Source organism: Lolium perenne, chromosome 5 (assembly GCF_019359855.2).
Source record: "Lolium perenne isolate Kyuss_39 chromosome 5, Kyuss_2.0, whole genome shotgun sequence".
NCBI classification, from domain to species: Eukaryota; Viridiplantae; Streptophyta; class Magnoliopsida; order Poales; family Poaceae; genus Lolium; species Lolium perenne.
The window spans coordinates 261,027,772-261,042,066 of NC_067248.2; the positions used below are offsets into that span (position 1 = coordinate 261,027,772).

Sequence of the window (14,295 nt, forward strand, 5' to 3'; positions counted from 1 at the left end):
GAGGAGAGGAGGAGGAGGCCAGCTAGTTGGAGCTCTTGGCTGGTGGAGTGCAAGAATTTCATTTGGCTTGCGCGCGTGAGTAATGGTCAAAGCGATCAAGACGGCAGCGGCAGATTGCCATGTGTTTATTCAACTCCACGCGCGGCTGCCAAGGGATGATTAGCAGCAGCTGGGAGGAAGGAAGGAAGGAGCGAAACTGGCTTGTGGCGAGATGGCAGCGACAGGTAGAGGGAGGGATTGGATGGCGGCTGTGCTTGCTGGCTGCCGTCGCTGTTGTCGCGGGCGGGTGGACGCGGTGCAGGCGCCATCTCCCCCTATTTAAACCGCTATCTCCGCCGGGCTCGCCGACGCCTCCCTCATCCTACCCAGCATCTCATTTCGGCCACAATTCTTTCCGGCGTGCCGCCGCCCTACTGCGCTTGCCTGCACATTCCTCATTCAGGTAACCAGGCAGACTCTCCTGCTATCGAATATCCGAATTTTCTGTTTTGATCCCCTTCTACATGCCGTTCTCGGGAACGCCCTGCCATTTGTGTTTACGGCTAATCTCGAGAAACGAACGTGATCACTGATCGCCTTCTTTTGTTTTTACCCATTCAAATAATTCCTCCCTCGGGTTTATCCTGTCCAACTGCGAAATTACCAGTCATCCCGGGAGCTTTGGAGAATTTGTTGCCAGGCCGTTTGCATCACCACTACTTGGACTTGTCTTCTCCTACATAGCCGCTAAGCTAGGTAGGTGCTTTATTACGCCTTCACCACGTGTATGCTGACTAATTGCCTGCTGAAGCTACCCTACCCAGCGAGGAACCAGCTGCTGTCTCTTTCAGACAACACCAACAACACGGCAATCCAGCTGCCAAAGATTTCAAACAACTAGACCAATGCCATCCATCGAGCTAATTAATAATACTACAATTGTTCCATAAATCATTCAGACAACAAGAGTGAAATATTTTCATGTCAAATTAACCCTACTCTCTACTAACTATTTCTCTCTCTTCTCTGTCAGGTTCCTCTAATTTGCCAGGATAGATATCTGAACATCATCATCATCCTGCACACCATACAGATATTAAGCGGATCAACAGGGAACTAAGTCTTGATCGGTCCTACATCGGTGATCAAAGATGGGGTTCTTGTCGATGCTCCTGGTGGCTTCCATGCCCATCATCCAGGTGCTGCTCATCGGCGTCATCGGGGCGTTCCTCGCCTCCGGCTACAGCAAAGTCCTCACGGCCAGCGCCCGCAGGGACATGAACAAGGTGTGAGCTTGCTTCTATTTCAACACTAGTACATTTCTGTCTAAACCTTGGCTAAATACTTCCGTCGCAACTGCATAATTAACCACACGTGTTCTTCATTTTTGTGAGGACAGGTTGTCTTCACGGTCTTCACCCCTTCTCTGATTTTCGCGAGCCTCGCCAAGACAGTCACGCTGTCGGACGTCATCTCTTGGTGAGCACCATCATCGGATTTCTGAGTTTACAACGAACTCACAAGTTCAGATATCGTTGCTCCAATTCGGCGCAAATGTGAACGAAATGCCACAGTTTCAATCAAGGAACTCGCTCAATGTTTAGGAAACACAACATTCAGTAAAGATGCTTGCAGAGGATCCTGTGCAAATGTTCAGTTCAACTGGGCTGACACAAGCTTTGTATTGTCATACAGGTGGTTCATGCCAGTGAACATAGCAATCACATTCCTCCTCGGCAGCGCTTTGGGATGGATAGCGTGCAAGATCCTGAAGCCGCCGCCGCATTTGCGAGGCCTGATCATCGCCTTCTGTTCATCAGGTAGAGTAGTTTCAGGCTTCCAGTTACCACATACTGCTTATGCTGATAATGTACTAACAGTGTCCGGCCACCGGCCTCGACCAAAAATTGCAGGAAATCTCGGGAACCTGCTGCTGATCGTTGTCCCGGCCGTCTGCGACGAAGATGGCAACCCGTTTGGGAACGATCGTAGCCAGTGCCGCTCCCGTGGGCTTTCCTACTCCTCACTATCCATGGCTGTAAGCAGAATCTGCTACCATTTTCCCCAACGATCAAGCTAGCTAGTGCTAGTTACCTGTTCTCTGAACTTGGTTGGTTGTGTCTATCCGCAGCTTGGTGGGCTCTTCATATGGACGTACACCTACAGCCTGATGCAGAAGTCCGGCAAGCTGTACCACAAGATGCAGTCCAAGAGCATCCAGTGCCCGGCCGACAGCGACGAGGAGCACCTGGAGCAATTCAAGGAGCATGCTGAGTCCGCCCACAACGACGAGGAAGCGGCTCTCCCGGCGTCAGCTGGACCTGACGAGCACGATGACGGGAACCATATGGTGAGTGTTCATGATCGTCCATGTTGGTTGGGTGGGTGGGTGTTGTTCATCCTCAGAGTTCAGAAAAACTGACTTGGCTAGGAATGCAGGAGGCTCCGCTTCTGTCGTGTGAGAGCGAGGTCACCGACAAGGGCTTCTGGACGAAGCTCAAGGAGGCCGTGCACCAGCTCGCCGAGGAGCTCATGGCGCCGCCGACCATATCTGCGGTACGCGCCTGCTTTTCTAACAATTCACCATTTGAGGAGAACATTAATGTGTTAAAACTGTCACGATCTTTTTCTTACTGAATTTGGTGTCTCGCATCGTGCCAGATAATCGGATTCGTCGTTGGCCTAGTTCCATGGCTGAAATCGCTGCTCATCGGCGACGGTGCCCCTCTCAGAGTCGTCCAGGATTCTCTCGAATTGATGGGGTACGTTAAGCTATGGGTGAATAGATGATGCCTGCCGACCACAACTTTTGGTGTCTCTGTCCTGGAGAAATTCAACTTCAGTGTTGATGTAGCCTCGCTCAAACTCAATGCCTGCTTATTTCTCTTTGCAGCAACGGGACCATACCTTGCATCACCCTCATCCTCGGCGGAAACCTGACGCAAGGGCTGCGGAAGTCGGTGCTGAAGCGCTCGGTGATCGTGGCGATCGTGTGCATACGCTACGTGGCGCTGCCGGTGATCGGAATCGCCGTTGTCCACGCCGCGCGCGGCGTCGGGTTCCTGCCCCACGACCCGCTGTACCGGTACGTGCTGATGATGCAGTTCGCGCTGCCCCCCGCCATGAACATCGGGACCATGGCGCAGCTCTTCGACGTGGGGCAGGAGGAGTGCTCCGTGATCTTCCTCTGGACGTACCTCGTCGCCGCCGTCGCGCTCACCACCTGGTCCACCGTCTTCTTGTCCATCCTCTCCTGATTACCCAAGGCTGCAGGCGACGCGAGGCCGGCTGAGGCCTGAGGGTGAGACATGTGAGCGCGAGCAAGGGTTTTTCGTGTGTACTGCAGCCTGCAGGCCGTGTCCGGGACAGTTTTGCAAACATGGCACACGTCTGTACAAAGGAAAGGATCATACGAGTATGTAGAGGAGATACGTATGCCCATTCTTTATGAAGGAACATGAAATTCTTTGTCAATTTGGCTTGAACTGTTTTTGGAGGAGATTGCCGTCGCTAGGTAGATCAAAGACCTATTCCTAAACAAACGAAATTATATCCTCAATCATTAAGTAAATTTAGTTCAACCTCAAGTTGAATAACACTATCGGATGCTCATCATGAAAACCTAACACAAATACACGCACCAATTAAGTGTCGAGACATCCAAACACCTTGAATCCATTGTTATAAGAAATCATGAAGAGTTAAAGGATCTTAATAATACAAAAAATACTACTATATTTTGTCAACAAATACTTATTCTTGAATTTATTTTTGCGAATAGAACATTGGCATTAAAAGAAACATCGAACAGTACAAATCAGCTCAAGAAAAACGAAAATTACAACGAGATCCTTAAGAAACCCTTCATCTTCAACCTCTAGACCGTGTCGACGGTGCGCTGCCGCTGCTGCTCCTCCCTGAGTCGGCCTAACGTTGTTGGTTGCGGACCGGAAGTCACCTAACGGGTCGAAAAGACCACATCCGTCCCGAAGACGAAGAAATAGGATGAACTACCGGTGAAGCTCCTTGACAATCCGAAGATCCCCACAACCAGAAAAAAGTTCTCGAAGACCACACCACACCCACAAGCTTCTCGACGTCGCTGTCGAGATGGGGTTGAAGTCGGGGAAACATTATTGCACGAGGCGTCGCCACCACCACCTGAGCGCCGCCCCTACAAACAAAAACCCTAAAGATGGGGAACGAAACACCCAAAACTGGGAAGCGGAGCCCTCCCGTCAACGAGAGCCGCGATCCGCCGCACCTTCATGGCCCGAAGGCCACACCACCGTCGAACCAGTCATGTGCGGGTGTTGCCGCCAGCGCGAGACTCGTGCCCGCGCCGAGTCGCAGTCGAGGAAGTCCGCCGTCGCGCCACTGGCGCAGCACCACCGCGCGGGGCTAGGATTGCGAGGGGTTATGTATGGTCACAGATGTAGATAGAAAATAAGTTCCTCCATGATATACACACCTCATCCAGTCATCCTTATCACCACTCTATGTGCAATGCTCTTCTTCACATGCACATATTCCTATGTGTGGAAGCGATGCTCTCGATACAGTCTCACTGCCACGCGGGCCCGATGGAGAAGCAAGTGGTCACTTAGGGCATCCGTGCAGTGTCCGCCGCGACGCATTTCAGGCGCAAATATGCGTCGGGTTTGCGTCGCTGCAGACAGCCCGGTCACGATGCGTCGCCCCACTGGAGGTGGTACCAGACACATTTTCGGTCCGGCCACTTTGCGTCGCCCCGTTAGAGATACCCTCACAATCACATATTCCTAGGGTATGTCCATGCCCCTGTGGAGTGCAAGTGGAAACCCAACTGGACTGGGCCTTGTGTGTCAACCAACCTGAACAAATAAAGGGTTCGATAGACAGTTTTGAGAGCAGCGGTTGGCCGCACCGCAGGCGAAGCACATCGCCGAAGCAAAATTTCCCCATGGCGATGGCGCACGGCGAACCAGCGCAAGCCCTCCTCCACCACCTCCGGCGCTCCTCCTCCACCTCGCTGCTCACACACCGGCCTCCCCACGTCGCCCTTGCCGCCGCCACGGCGCGCGTCCGCTCCGGGACGCTCAACCCTGAGGACGCGCACAACCTGTTCGACGAATTGCTGCTGCAGGCCACTCCAGTCCCCGAGTGCTCCCTCAACGGCTTTCTCGCCGCTCTCGTCCGCGCGCCGGCCTCCGCCGCCTGCAGCGACGGCCTCTCGCTCGCCGTCGCCCTCTTCAGCGGCATGTCCCGAGGCCATGGCCCGCCTGTGCTGTCGCCCACAGTCCACACCTACGGCATCTTGCTCGACTGCTGCTGCCGCGCGCAGCAGCCACACTTAGCGCTCGCCTTCTTCGGCCGCTTCCTCAGGGCGGGCCTCAAGCCAAATAACATTATCGTCAACACCCTCCTCAAGGTCCTCTGCCAGGCAAAGCGGACAGATGAGGCTGCGGACGTGCTGCTTCACAGGATGCCGCATCTGGGCTGCGTGCCTAATGCCATCTCATACAACATGGTTTTCAAGGGTTTATGCGATGATAGCAGGAGCCAGCATGCACTCGACCTGCTCCGGATGATGGCAAAACAAGAAGCTGGCTGCTCCCCTAACGTGGTGTCATATACCACGGTTATCCATGGATTCTTAAAGGAGGGTAAATTCAGCACAGCAAGCAACCTATTCCGTGAAATGGTGCAGCAGGGCGTTTTTCCTAATGTCGTGACATATAACTCGATGATTGATGCGTTGTGCAAGCGTGGAAGAAGCAGAGAAGCTAGACAAATTCTGGATTGTGGGATTCTCAAGGGCCTCAAACCTAATATCGTGACATACTCTACAATGCTTCATGGGTACGCTAAAGAAGGACGCCTTGTTGATATGAATAACCTCTACAACTTGATGATAGGACAAGGTATTGTACCTAACCAATATGTGTTCAGCATATTGATCAGTGCACATGCTAAGTGTGGATTGGTGGATGAGGCCTTTCTTATCTTTCAAGACATGCAGAAACAGGGAGTGAAACCGAATGTTGTAACCTACTCAGCCATGATAGATGCGTTTTGCAGAAAGGGTAGGATGAATGATGCTATTGAACAATTCAACCAGATGATTGATATGGGGGTACGGCCAGATGTACAGACTTATGGGTGCCTGATTCAGGGTTATTGTACACATGGTGATTTAGTGAGAGCTAAAGAATTGGTTCATGAAATGAAGGAAAAAGGCATCCGTTATCCTGCCATTATGTTCTTTAACTCAATTATAAACAGCCTATGCAAAGAAGGAAGGGTGACAGATGCACAAGATATCTTTGACTTTATGAAACATATAGGTGAGAAGCCTGATGTTATCACATTCAGTTCACTGATTGATGGATACTGCTTGGTTGGCGAGATGCAGAAAGCACGCAGGGTACATGATGATATGGTATCAGTTGCCATTCAGCCGGATGCAATTACGTACAATACACTTATTTATGGATACTTTAAAGCTGGAATGGTGGATGCAGCGTTGACTCTATTCCAAGAAATGTCAGGTATGGCAGCTAAACCGGATACTCTTACTCATGACATCGTATTGGATGGGTTGTTTAAGGTTGGTAGAACTGTTGCTGCAAAGGAAATGTTCCATGAGATGATCAAAAATGAAGTGAGATTTTCCATTGGTACATACAATGTAATTCTTGGCGGGCTTTGCAAAAATGGTTGTGCAGATGAAGCAATCATGCTGTTCGACAAGTTGCGAGCAATGAACCTTAAGTTTGATATTAGAACTCTCACCATTATAATTGATGCAATGTTTAAAGTTGGAAGAATAGAGCAAGCTCAGAATTTGTTTGCTGCAATACCAGCCAAGGGATTGGTACCTACTGTTATAACGTACACTACGATGATGTCAAACCTTATAGAAAAAGGATTGGTAGAAGAAGCTGACAATATATTTTCATCAATGGAGAGGAGTGGTTGTGCTCCCAACTCTCGTATGCTAAATATTATTATCAGAAAGTTATTGAAAAAAGGTAAAATAGTCAGGGCCATCAATTATATGTCCCGAGTTGATGGGAAAAGCATGTCGCTTGAAGCTTCAACTATTTCTCTGTTGATATCTCTCTTTTCAAGGAAAGGGATATACCATAAACACAAAGATTTGCTCCCAGAAAGGTATCAATTTTTGGAAGGAGACATCCGCAGTTGACATGATACATTCTATCTGAACTTAAACCCTCAAAAGGCACACTTTGAGATTTTCCTTGCAATGAGGCATTTCTGCTGGTACAAGAAATGCCTGTGAACCTCTTCAGAGCCGAGCTCTCGGTGCCCGTGGCGCTGCAAGAGTGGCACCTGGTTTCACGGGCAAGTCAGCCTGGTTACCTGAGTATCTCGTACAGTATCCATGTTAGACTTACGCTTATTTACTCAGAGTGGCTCACAGAATTCAGAAGACTGGGGATGAGGTAACCACCCTACTTATGTACATGCAGAAGTGATGTCTTAAATGTAAAGCTTGCAAATCTGCAAGTCCTACTGTTTCTACTCCATGTAAGACATCACTTCGATAGCCTGGCATGATAGAAACAGTTTACATCACAGTGAATTTGCAGTTTCCTTTTGTTTTTCTTTCCTTTTCTGTTTTTCTGAGATTCAGACTATTCAGTGGACTTGCAGATTTGCAAGCTTTACTTTTTTTTTATGCGCATGTGCAAGAGGTGTGAGGCATTGAAAATAATTAGAAGCAAATAACAAGTGGTGCCTAAGTGAATCCACCTTTTATAGCCCACACATATAGTGTCACAAACTAATTGAAATTATGTTGCAGAAATTGATCAGTAGGCAGAACAGAACTATAAATTAGGTTTAGTACAATACGCATTCCTAATAGGAAGAAAAATATGCAGAAATAGACAGGTGGACTTTGTGATGAGTCATAGTGTACCAGTCAATGACCAGTTGATGATACAAAATAAATTATATACGAGTAACATATTATTCTAAATATCATTTTTATAAACCTCGATTTTACATTGTTCATGTAAAGCAGCTTAGGTTTCAGGTTCTAAACTAGCTCCCACTGCAGTAAGACTGCAGGAGATTATAACTATGCATACTGAAAGACTATATTAGAGGATTTAAAATGTCAGAATCATAGATAGCTGTCAAAGTTAACAAGAAACTCCGAGCTCCCTACATGGTCTGTGCTCATCATGGAAATGATAGTGCGGATAACCAAGTTGAAGAGAGCAAAACGTGAATGACAAAAGTCAGTAGAGAGGGCATGTAAGGAGACAAGTGTATTTAAAATCATAAGCAAGTTTTGAGATGGACTGAGTTGATGAGAACACACGGACCAATAAGTGCATTTAGCTGATCGGATAATATTATAGTTGGAGCAAGAAAAGTATGCCGCCATAACTGTGTGCCAGTCAGCGCTAACCAAAACCTACATAACCCTCTACAGTATCAATCAAAATGTGCCACAGAATTGTAATGGTACCTAGCAAAGACACAATCGAGCGGTGTGTTTTGGCAAACGTCAGAAAATAACGGTGTCCTGTAGCAAATTTTCCCCAATCAAAATGATCAGCTGTCAATCATTGTACCAGTTTTCTTACAAATTATACCCTACATAATTGCTAAACAGTTTGGCACCTCTATTAGAGATTGGAGCACTGTAGATCGATAATTTTTACGTATCCTTTCTTGCCATCTGTCCCTCGTAGAACTCATGGACAGAAACTACAATATGTAAATGTTGGCTAACGGGGGACGGATCCTTCCCTTGGCTATATACATCATTAGATGGATGAAATCTCTCCAGTGATTTTTTTTCACGCGGATAGCACCCCATTTAGTCCGAGCGCTTCACCTGCAACTTGAGTCCAGGTGGGTTGACTCACATCCTAAGCTCTAGCCACCAAGCCAGCGTTTGGCTCTCGAAACTACAATATGTTGTTGGTTGCATGCTCAAGAAGTTCAGTACAGGTTTTGTTTGGTGCCTACAGGAGTACAGAGCCATGCAGGAAGGTATAACTAACGTAAACTAGTTGAATTGGGAAACGCAACTTGAAAAATCAGAAAGTCATTCTGTGCATTTAGCGCTGACTATTTTGTTGGACCTGATATAAGAGCATCTCCACTCGTCTCCCCACAGAGCCCCCCACGGCCACTTTTTTTCATCCGGACGGCGAAAAACGGCCCAGTCAGGCCCCCGGTTCCTCGTTTTGATCTGGATTTGAGCCTATTTTCGTCCGGACTCCCCATGCCATCCCCGGCCCCCCGGGGAGCGCTCGGGGACTCCGGATGAAGCTAAACCAACCGCCCACGCCCACGTGTCTCCTCTTTCGTCCGGATTCCCCGAGCCGTCCTCTTTTTCCCCGAGAAACGCCGCTTGGGGAGCACACGACTGGAAATATACTGCCCCTCACGCCAAATCTTCCTCCAATCCGAACAAAAATTTCGCCGGATTTGGGCGTGGGGAGCGCCAACGAGTGGGGATGCTCTAAGTGAATAATTGTTGTTCCCACTTGATATATGGAACAAATCTTCATAGTGGTCATGTGCCAACCTTCCATAGCCTTTTGGAAGGACATATTCTATGCATGGATCAAACTATGTCCTTTAAGGGAACACAAGAGGGAACATGTTTCAGAGGATGTTACATTTCACATGTTTTTAGATAAGGTGTGTAAGGTCAAAATAAAGTAACTGGTCCCTGCGTGATTTGGAGAATATATACCTGACATGGTCAGGATAAGATTCGAAAGGAAAATGCGCTGATGTGCCATCACGATAACTATGAATGGCGTTGGTTTTATGATTTTTTTGTGGTTATATATTTTTGCTTGTGCCATATCTATTTCTTCAGTAAACATAATCTCATGTGTCAGTCCAGACTCCAGAGGACTGGACGAAATCTCGCATGGTGCAAGGCCTCTTTGCTGGCCAAGGACGACTTGCCCATTTCATATTCAAAGCAGAAAACCGTACCTTGTCCTTACAATGAGAAGTCTATCATAATAGCTTTCAAAAAAAAAAGTCTATCATAATAGGCAGCTTCGAGGCTGTAACACTGGCCCATTTGCTGCGAATATATGGGCACAACCACTGCAACGGGCGAGGTGGATATCACGCCCATCCATGGCTGCGCTACGATTAGCATCTAATATAGCAATTAGTTTATACCTACTTTCCTTTGATTAGATACACATGATTATACATGGAAGGCAATGAATGCGTTTGCATGTATACTGGTTCATTGTCTTTAATATTTGTTGCTGAAAGCTTCAGTCTGTGAAACAATCAGGTTCGTACTCTGCAAACACGCATAATAATTAGCACGATAGGAACGGATATTTTTGCATCGGAAGAACTCTAAGAACAAAATTGTCCCATTGCTTACTCCATTTGGAAGCAATTTAGATTTTTAAGATTAAATTTTAACTCATAGAATATTAATCCAAAATGGACATTATTTTGCGTTGTAAAAAAAAATTGAAACATTATTTTGAAAATACGGAAAAATCCATTTGTATTTCTCCCAATTAATAATTGATGAAAATAGTCAAAATCAACAAAATTGTCACATCTCCATTTGGAAGCAATTTGGATTTGTAAGATTAAATTTTAACTCATAGAATATTAATCCAAAATGGACATTATTTTGCGTTGTAAAAAATATTTTTGAAACATTATTTTTAAAATATGGAAAAATCCATTTGTAGTTCTCCTGATTAATCATTGATAAAAAATAGTCAAAATATACAAATTGGGGATGCAGATTTGGAAAGATTCGTCGTGGAACACAAAATTTTAAACACATTCGCCATGGTGGTGGTGGGTCTTGTTGGCGGAGCAGTTCTACCAGTCGGTCGTGAGGGAGCTTACGCACGGGCAGGTGCTGACGGGGCAGCTCCAGGCGGAGGCGCTGTGGGCGCTGCGTGGGCAGGGCGGCTAGGCCAAGGCCGCCACCGTGTTCATTCTGCAGGAGGTGCCAGCATGGGCGGCTCTGCCCCGACCGCCGTCTGGCCGTCCCACGTGACTATTGCCGCCGTCGGGGGCGGGCGCCGGTGTAGGGATGATGCCGCGCCAAGAAGGTGTCCTCTCGGCGGACAAAGACGGAGCCCCACCGCGGCCAAGCGCCGCCTCGACTCGGCAAGTGCGCCCAGCCGGAGCCCTTCGCCCGAGCTAGCCCGCAGGGCCGCACTACCGCTGTGGTGGGCATCACCGGGGCCCCCCCCCCCCCCCCCCCCAATGCTCCCTGGTACTCCTGAGGTGAGGAGGACGTTGGTGACCTCAGGCCCTGCAGAGAACGGGATCTGGTGGGGGCTCCCTTGCCTGCGCAAGGATGGCGACTGCTTCCCGAGGGCCAGCGAGGAGGATGCCGGCGACCACGGGTTCCCAAGCGTTGAGGAAGGCGGAGGAGGTCGCTGCCGGCAGGAAGCTATCTAGGCAGCTCGGCCATGACTGAAATGGTGAGTACTAGTTGTGGACTTGGGGGAGACGAAGATGATAAAGAGACCTGCTGCCTCAGTGCCTTCTGGAAGTTAATGCGGACGGTGAAGGTGAATACGCTTCATTACTTGTTGGAAGTTAATGCGGATAGTTGTTGCTCGCTCCTCGCGTCGCTCCCCAGGCGACGCCGGGAGCCAAACCTAGCCGCGCCGCCAGCAGCCAGACTGCACCGCCCCCTGCCGCCGCTGCCGCCGGCCCTTGCCGCGGTGGCGGCGGGCCTCATCTCCAAAGGGGTGAGGGGTCCCGTGCTCCTTCGTCGGAGAGGCCGGCCCGTGTGGGGCGTCGCCGGGCTGGGAGAGGAAGCCGTGGCGGCGGCCCTGGAGCTTCGTCGGCTGCCGCGGGCGGAGAGAGATGGATGGGCACCGCGGGCCGCGGCGGCGCGGTCGTGGGCGGCTGCGGGGTGGCAGGGGGCGGGCGGGCCGACCCGGGCCCGATCTGGGCCGCGGCGGGCGTCGCACGTGCTGTGTTGCGGCGGAGGATGGGTGCTGTGCCCAGCGGGGCGTGGCCTAGCGAGGAGCTGCTGGGTTGCTGCGGAGGTGCTCTCCTCCTCCCTGGGCGTGCGTGGTTGCCAGGGAGGGCGAGGAGCGGCGCGGAGGTGATGGGAGACGGGTTTGCTAGTCCGGGGAGCACCTCCTCCTCCGGCCGGCGTGCCTCTGGTGCGGAGTGGATGCCGGGGCGGCGGCCCCGGGGTGGCGGCTGCCAGCTGCGTCTTGGGCGCGGCCTGGCATGGCGTTTGCTGGGGCATGAGGTGCTGCGGTGGATGTGTCGTGTGGTGAAGCTCGGTGGGCGGCAACATGGGCTGGCTGCCTCCTTGCGGCAGCGGCGGAGTGTTGGTTGGTGAGGTGGTCGTCGACGATGGTATGCGGGCTGGCCTATGGCTGCCCTGCTGGTGTAGGAGGCCTCGACGGGAGGGGGCTTGCTCCGGGTGAATGCTCAGCCCGAAATGTTCGGTGCCGGCGATGGCGACGCCCCGAGGCGCCGTTCCCCTTCTTGAAGGCATCGTCGTGGAGCTTCAACCTCTCCTAGCTTCAAGGCTTCGTGCTCTCCGGGTGAAAACCCAAGCTCTTGCCTCGACTGGAGCGGGCGACGGCGGCGATCTCGCCGCTTCCCTTCTTGGAGGCGTCGTCTTTGGAGGGCATGACCTTCACTCGGCGAGGGTGGCTTGGTTGTCGGGCTGCGTTGCCTTGTTGTCTGCTTTGGAGGATGCCGAGGCGGCGGCCTCGGGTAGGTGGGTGTGAGCCGGGGCGGCGGCCCCGGAAGGCGGTGCAACAACATCTCTATGGTGCGGGGATGTGGCTTGCCACGGCTTGGGTGGCGACACTGGCCGTGTGGGCGGCAGGGTGGTCGGCTCGGTCGGACGCGTCCTGGTGGGGACGGTCGGATGTTATGTCGGGACGGCGGCCCCGGATGAGTTGGTGTGATGTCCGTGGTCTGCGGTCGTTTGCCCTGTGCAGGTTGGGTTGCGGGTGGACGGTTCGTGCGGCGTTGCAGCTCGAGAGCGAGCGGTGGTACGTCGGGGCGGCGGCCTCGGAAGGTGGTGGTCTTGGTGGACGCGTAGGGCACGACGGAGCAGCGGTATGTCGGAGCGGCGGCTCCGAATGTTCGTCATCTTGACAGTGTTGAGGACATCGACTTTGTGTCGCGAGGGCGACAAGGTCGTTTTGGCGCAGTTCTCTGAGAGGTTCGACTTCTTCAGCTATGTTAGAGGATCCCGTGTCTGCTCCTCCCATAGTAGGCACGGCGTCTTCTCTCCGGCTTGGTTGGATGGCAAGCTGTTCTTGGCGAGTGTGTCGTCTGCTTGTATCAGCGGTGGGTTTGAGTGGGTTTCTCTTTGTGGCGTGGCGAGTGTGGGCTTGGCCCCATTGTGTCTTGTTGTATGGTTTTCGCGCAGTTTTCTCCTAAAAACGGTGCACTTTCTACTTAATTAATGGATGAGGCAAAGCTTTTGCCTCCGTTTCAAAAAAAAAAATTACTTGTTGGACAATGTCAGATACCTTACAAATACTACATAACGTATACATCCACGTGTTCCTCTCTCATTGGCCGCGTTTTCATCCTCGCGCGTTGCCAGGTTCCGATCGACATTTTCGCACAACCACTTCTCTTGCTACATTGACATGGAAACCTGGTTTCGCCTGAAAACTGTTGAACTAACTATTACCTTACACTAGGGAAGGAATATTGACAGTGTACATTGCAGCAATAGCTCTGATCACTGGTAAGCTTTTTTTTTTTTTTTTGAAACGGAAACTGGTAAGCTTGTTAAGTTTGCCTTCCCAGCCCAGATGATAAATTGGCCAGACCTGTATTCTAGAAAAAGTAAATTGGCCGGACCACCAAGTAATCCAGCCCTTTCCGCAGCTACTCTTTTTTTTTTTTTTTGAGACCCCTCGATCTGTGTTACAGTTGTAGTATCTGAACTTATGCACTAACTCAACACCACACTCACACCACACACACGCACACCACTAGTGCACAAGTTAGACCCTAGAACTATACACACAGCACACATAATTTGAGTGTCCCTAGGAGCTAGTAGTTGTGGCACATATGTGTGGAGGGGATTTTATTCTGGAGCAAAGCCCCGGTGAGACACCTGAAAATCGTCCCCTGCGGGGATCGATCCCAGGCGGGCTGGCTGGCCACTGCCAAGCCAAGCCACTGCGCTGACATGTGCTCAAGATTACACACCAGACATGTGCTCAAAGCAAACAAGACTGTACACCAGACATGTGCTCGCCCGAATCCATGAGAACCACTGCATCATCCACGTATACTCGGATTGAACAAAGTTGATGATTCTTTCAGGCTCTG

At 50.5% G+C, this 14,295-nt stretch overlaps 2 protein-coding genes across 3 annotated transcripts; both read left to right on the forward strand.

The window, feature by feature from the left end:
• The first annotated feature begins 292 nt into the window (after nucleotides 1-292).
• Nucleotides 293-3,453, forward strand: LOC127325903 (protein PIN-LIKES 7). 2 transcript variants are annotated; one of them, XM_051352732.2, is made up of 10 exons: nucleotides 329-442; nucleotides 647-735; nucleotides 1,013-1,265; nucleotides 1,379-1,458; nucleotides 1,675-1,799; nucleotides 1,893-2,017; nucleotides 2,111-2,329; nucleotides 2,419-2,535; nucleotides 2,641-2,741; nucleotides 2,873-3,453. In XM_051352732.2, the coding sequence occupies exons 3-10, from the start codon at nucleotides 1,131-1,133 to the stop codon at nucleotides 3,234-3,236; spliced, it is 1,266 nt and encodes a 421-aa protein (XP_051208692.1). In that variant the 5' UTR covers nucleotides 329-442; nucleotides 647-735; nucleotides 1,013-1,130; the 3' UTR covers nucleotides 3,237-3,453. The 2 variants fall into 2 exon arrangements, with proteins under 2 accessions (XP_051208691.1, XP_051208692.1); XM_051352731.2 differs by lacking the exon at nucleotides 647-735 and having other exon boundaries at nucleotides 293-442.
• A 1,323-nt stretch (nucleotides 3,454-4,776) lies between these two features.
• LOC127325902 (uncharacterized) lies at nucleotides 4,777-7,588 on the forward strand. The gene has a single exon (XM_051352730.2). It carries the CDS (start codon nucleotides 4,922-4,924, stop codon nucleotides 7,166-7,168), a length of 2,247 nt encoding a protein of 748 aa, XP_051208690.2. The 5' UTR covers nucleotides 4,777-4,921; the 3' UTR covers nucleotides 7,169-7,588.
• The last annotated feature ends 6,707 nt before the right edge of the window (nucleotides 7,589-14,295 follow it).

Coding starts and splice junctions, on each gene's coding strand:
- LOC127325903 (XM_051352731.2), top strand. CDS start 1,131: ATGGGGTTCTTGTCGATGCTCCTGGTGGCTTCCATGCCCATCATCCAG. Junction 2,018..2,110: donor ACTCCTCACTATCCATGGCT/GTAAGCAGAATC, acceptor GTCTATCCGCAG/CTTGGTGGGCTCTTCATATG. Junction 2,742..2,872: donor GATTCTCTCGAATTGATGGG/GTACGTTAAGCT, acceptor TTCTCTTTGCAG/CAACGGGACCATACCTTGCA.
- LOC127325902 (XM_051352730.2), top strand. CDS start 4,922: ATGGCGATGGCGCACGGCGAACCAGCGCAAGCCCTCCTCCACCACCTC.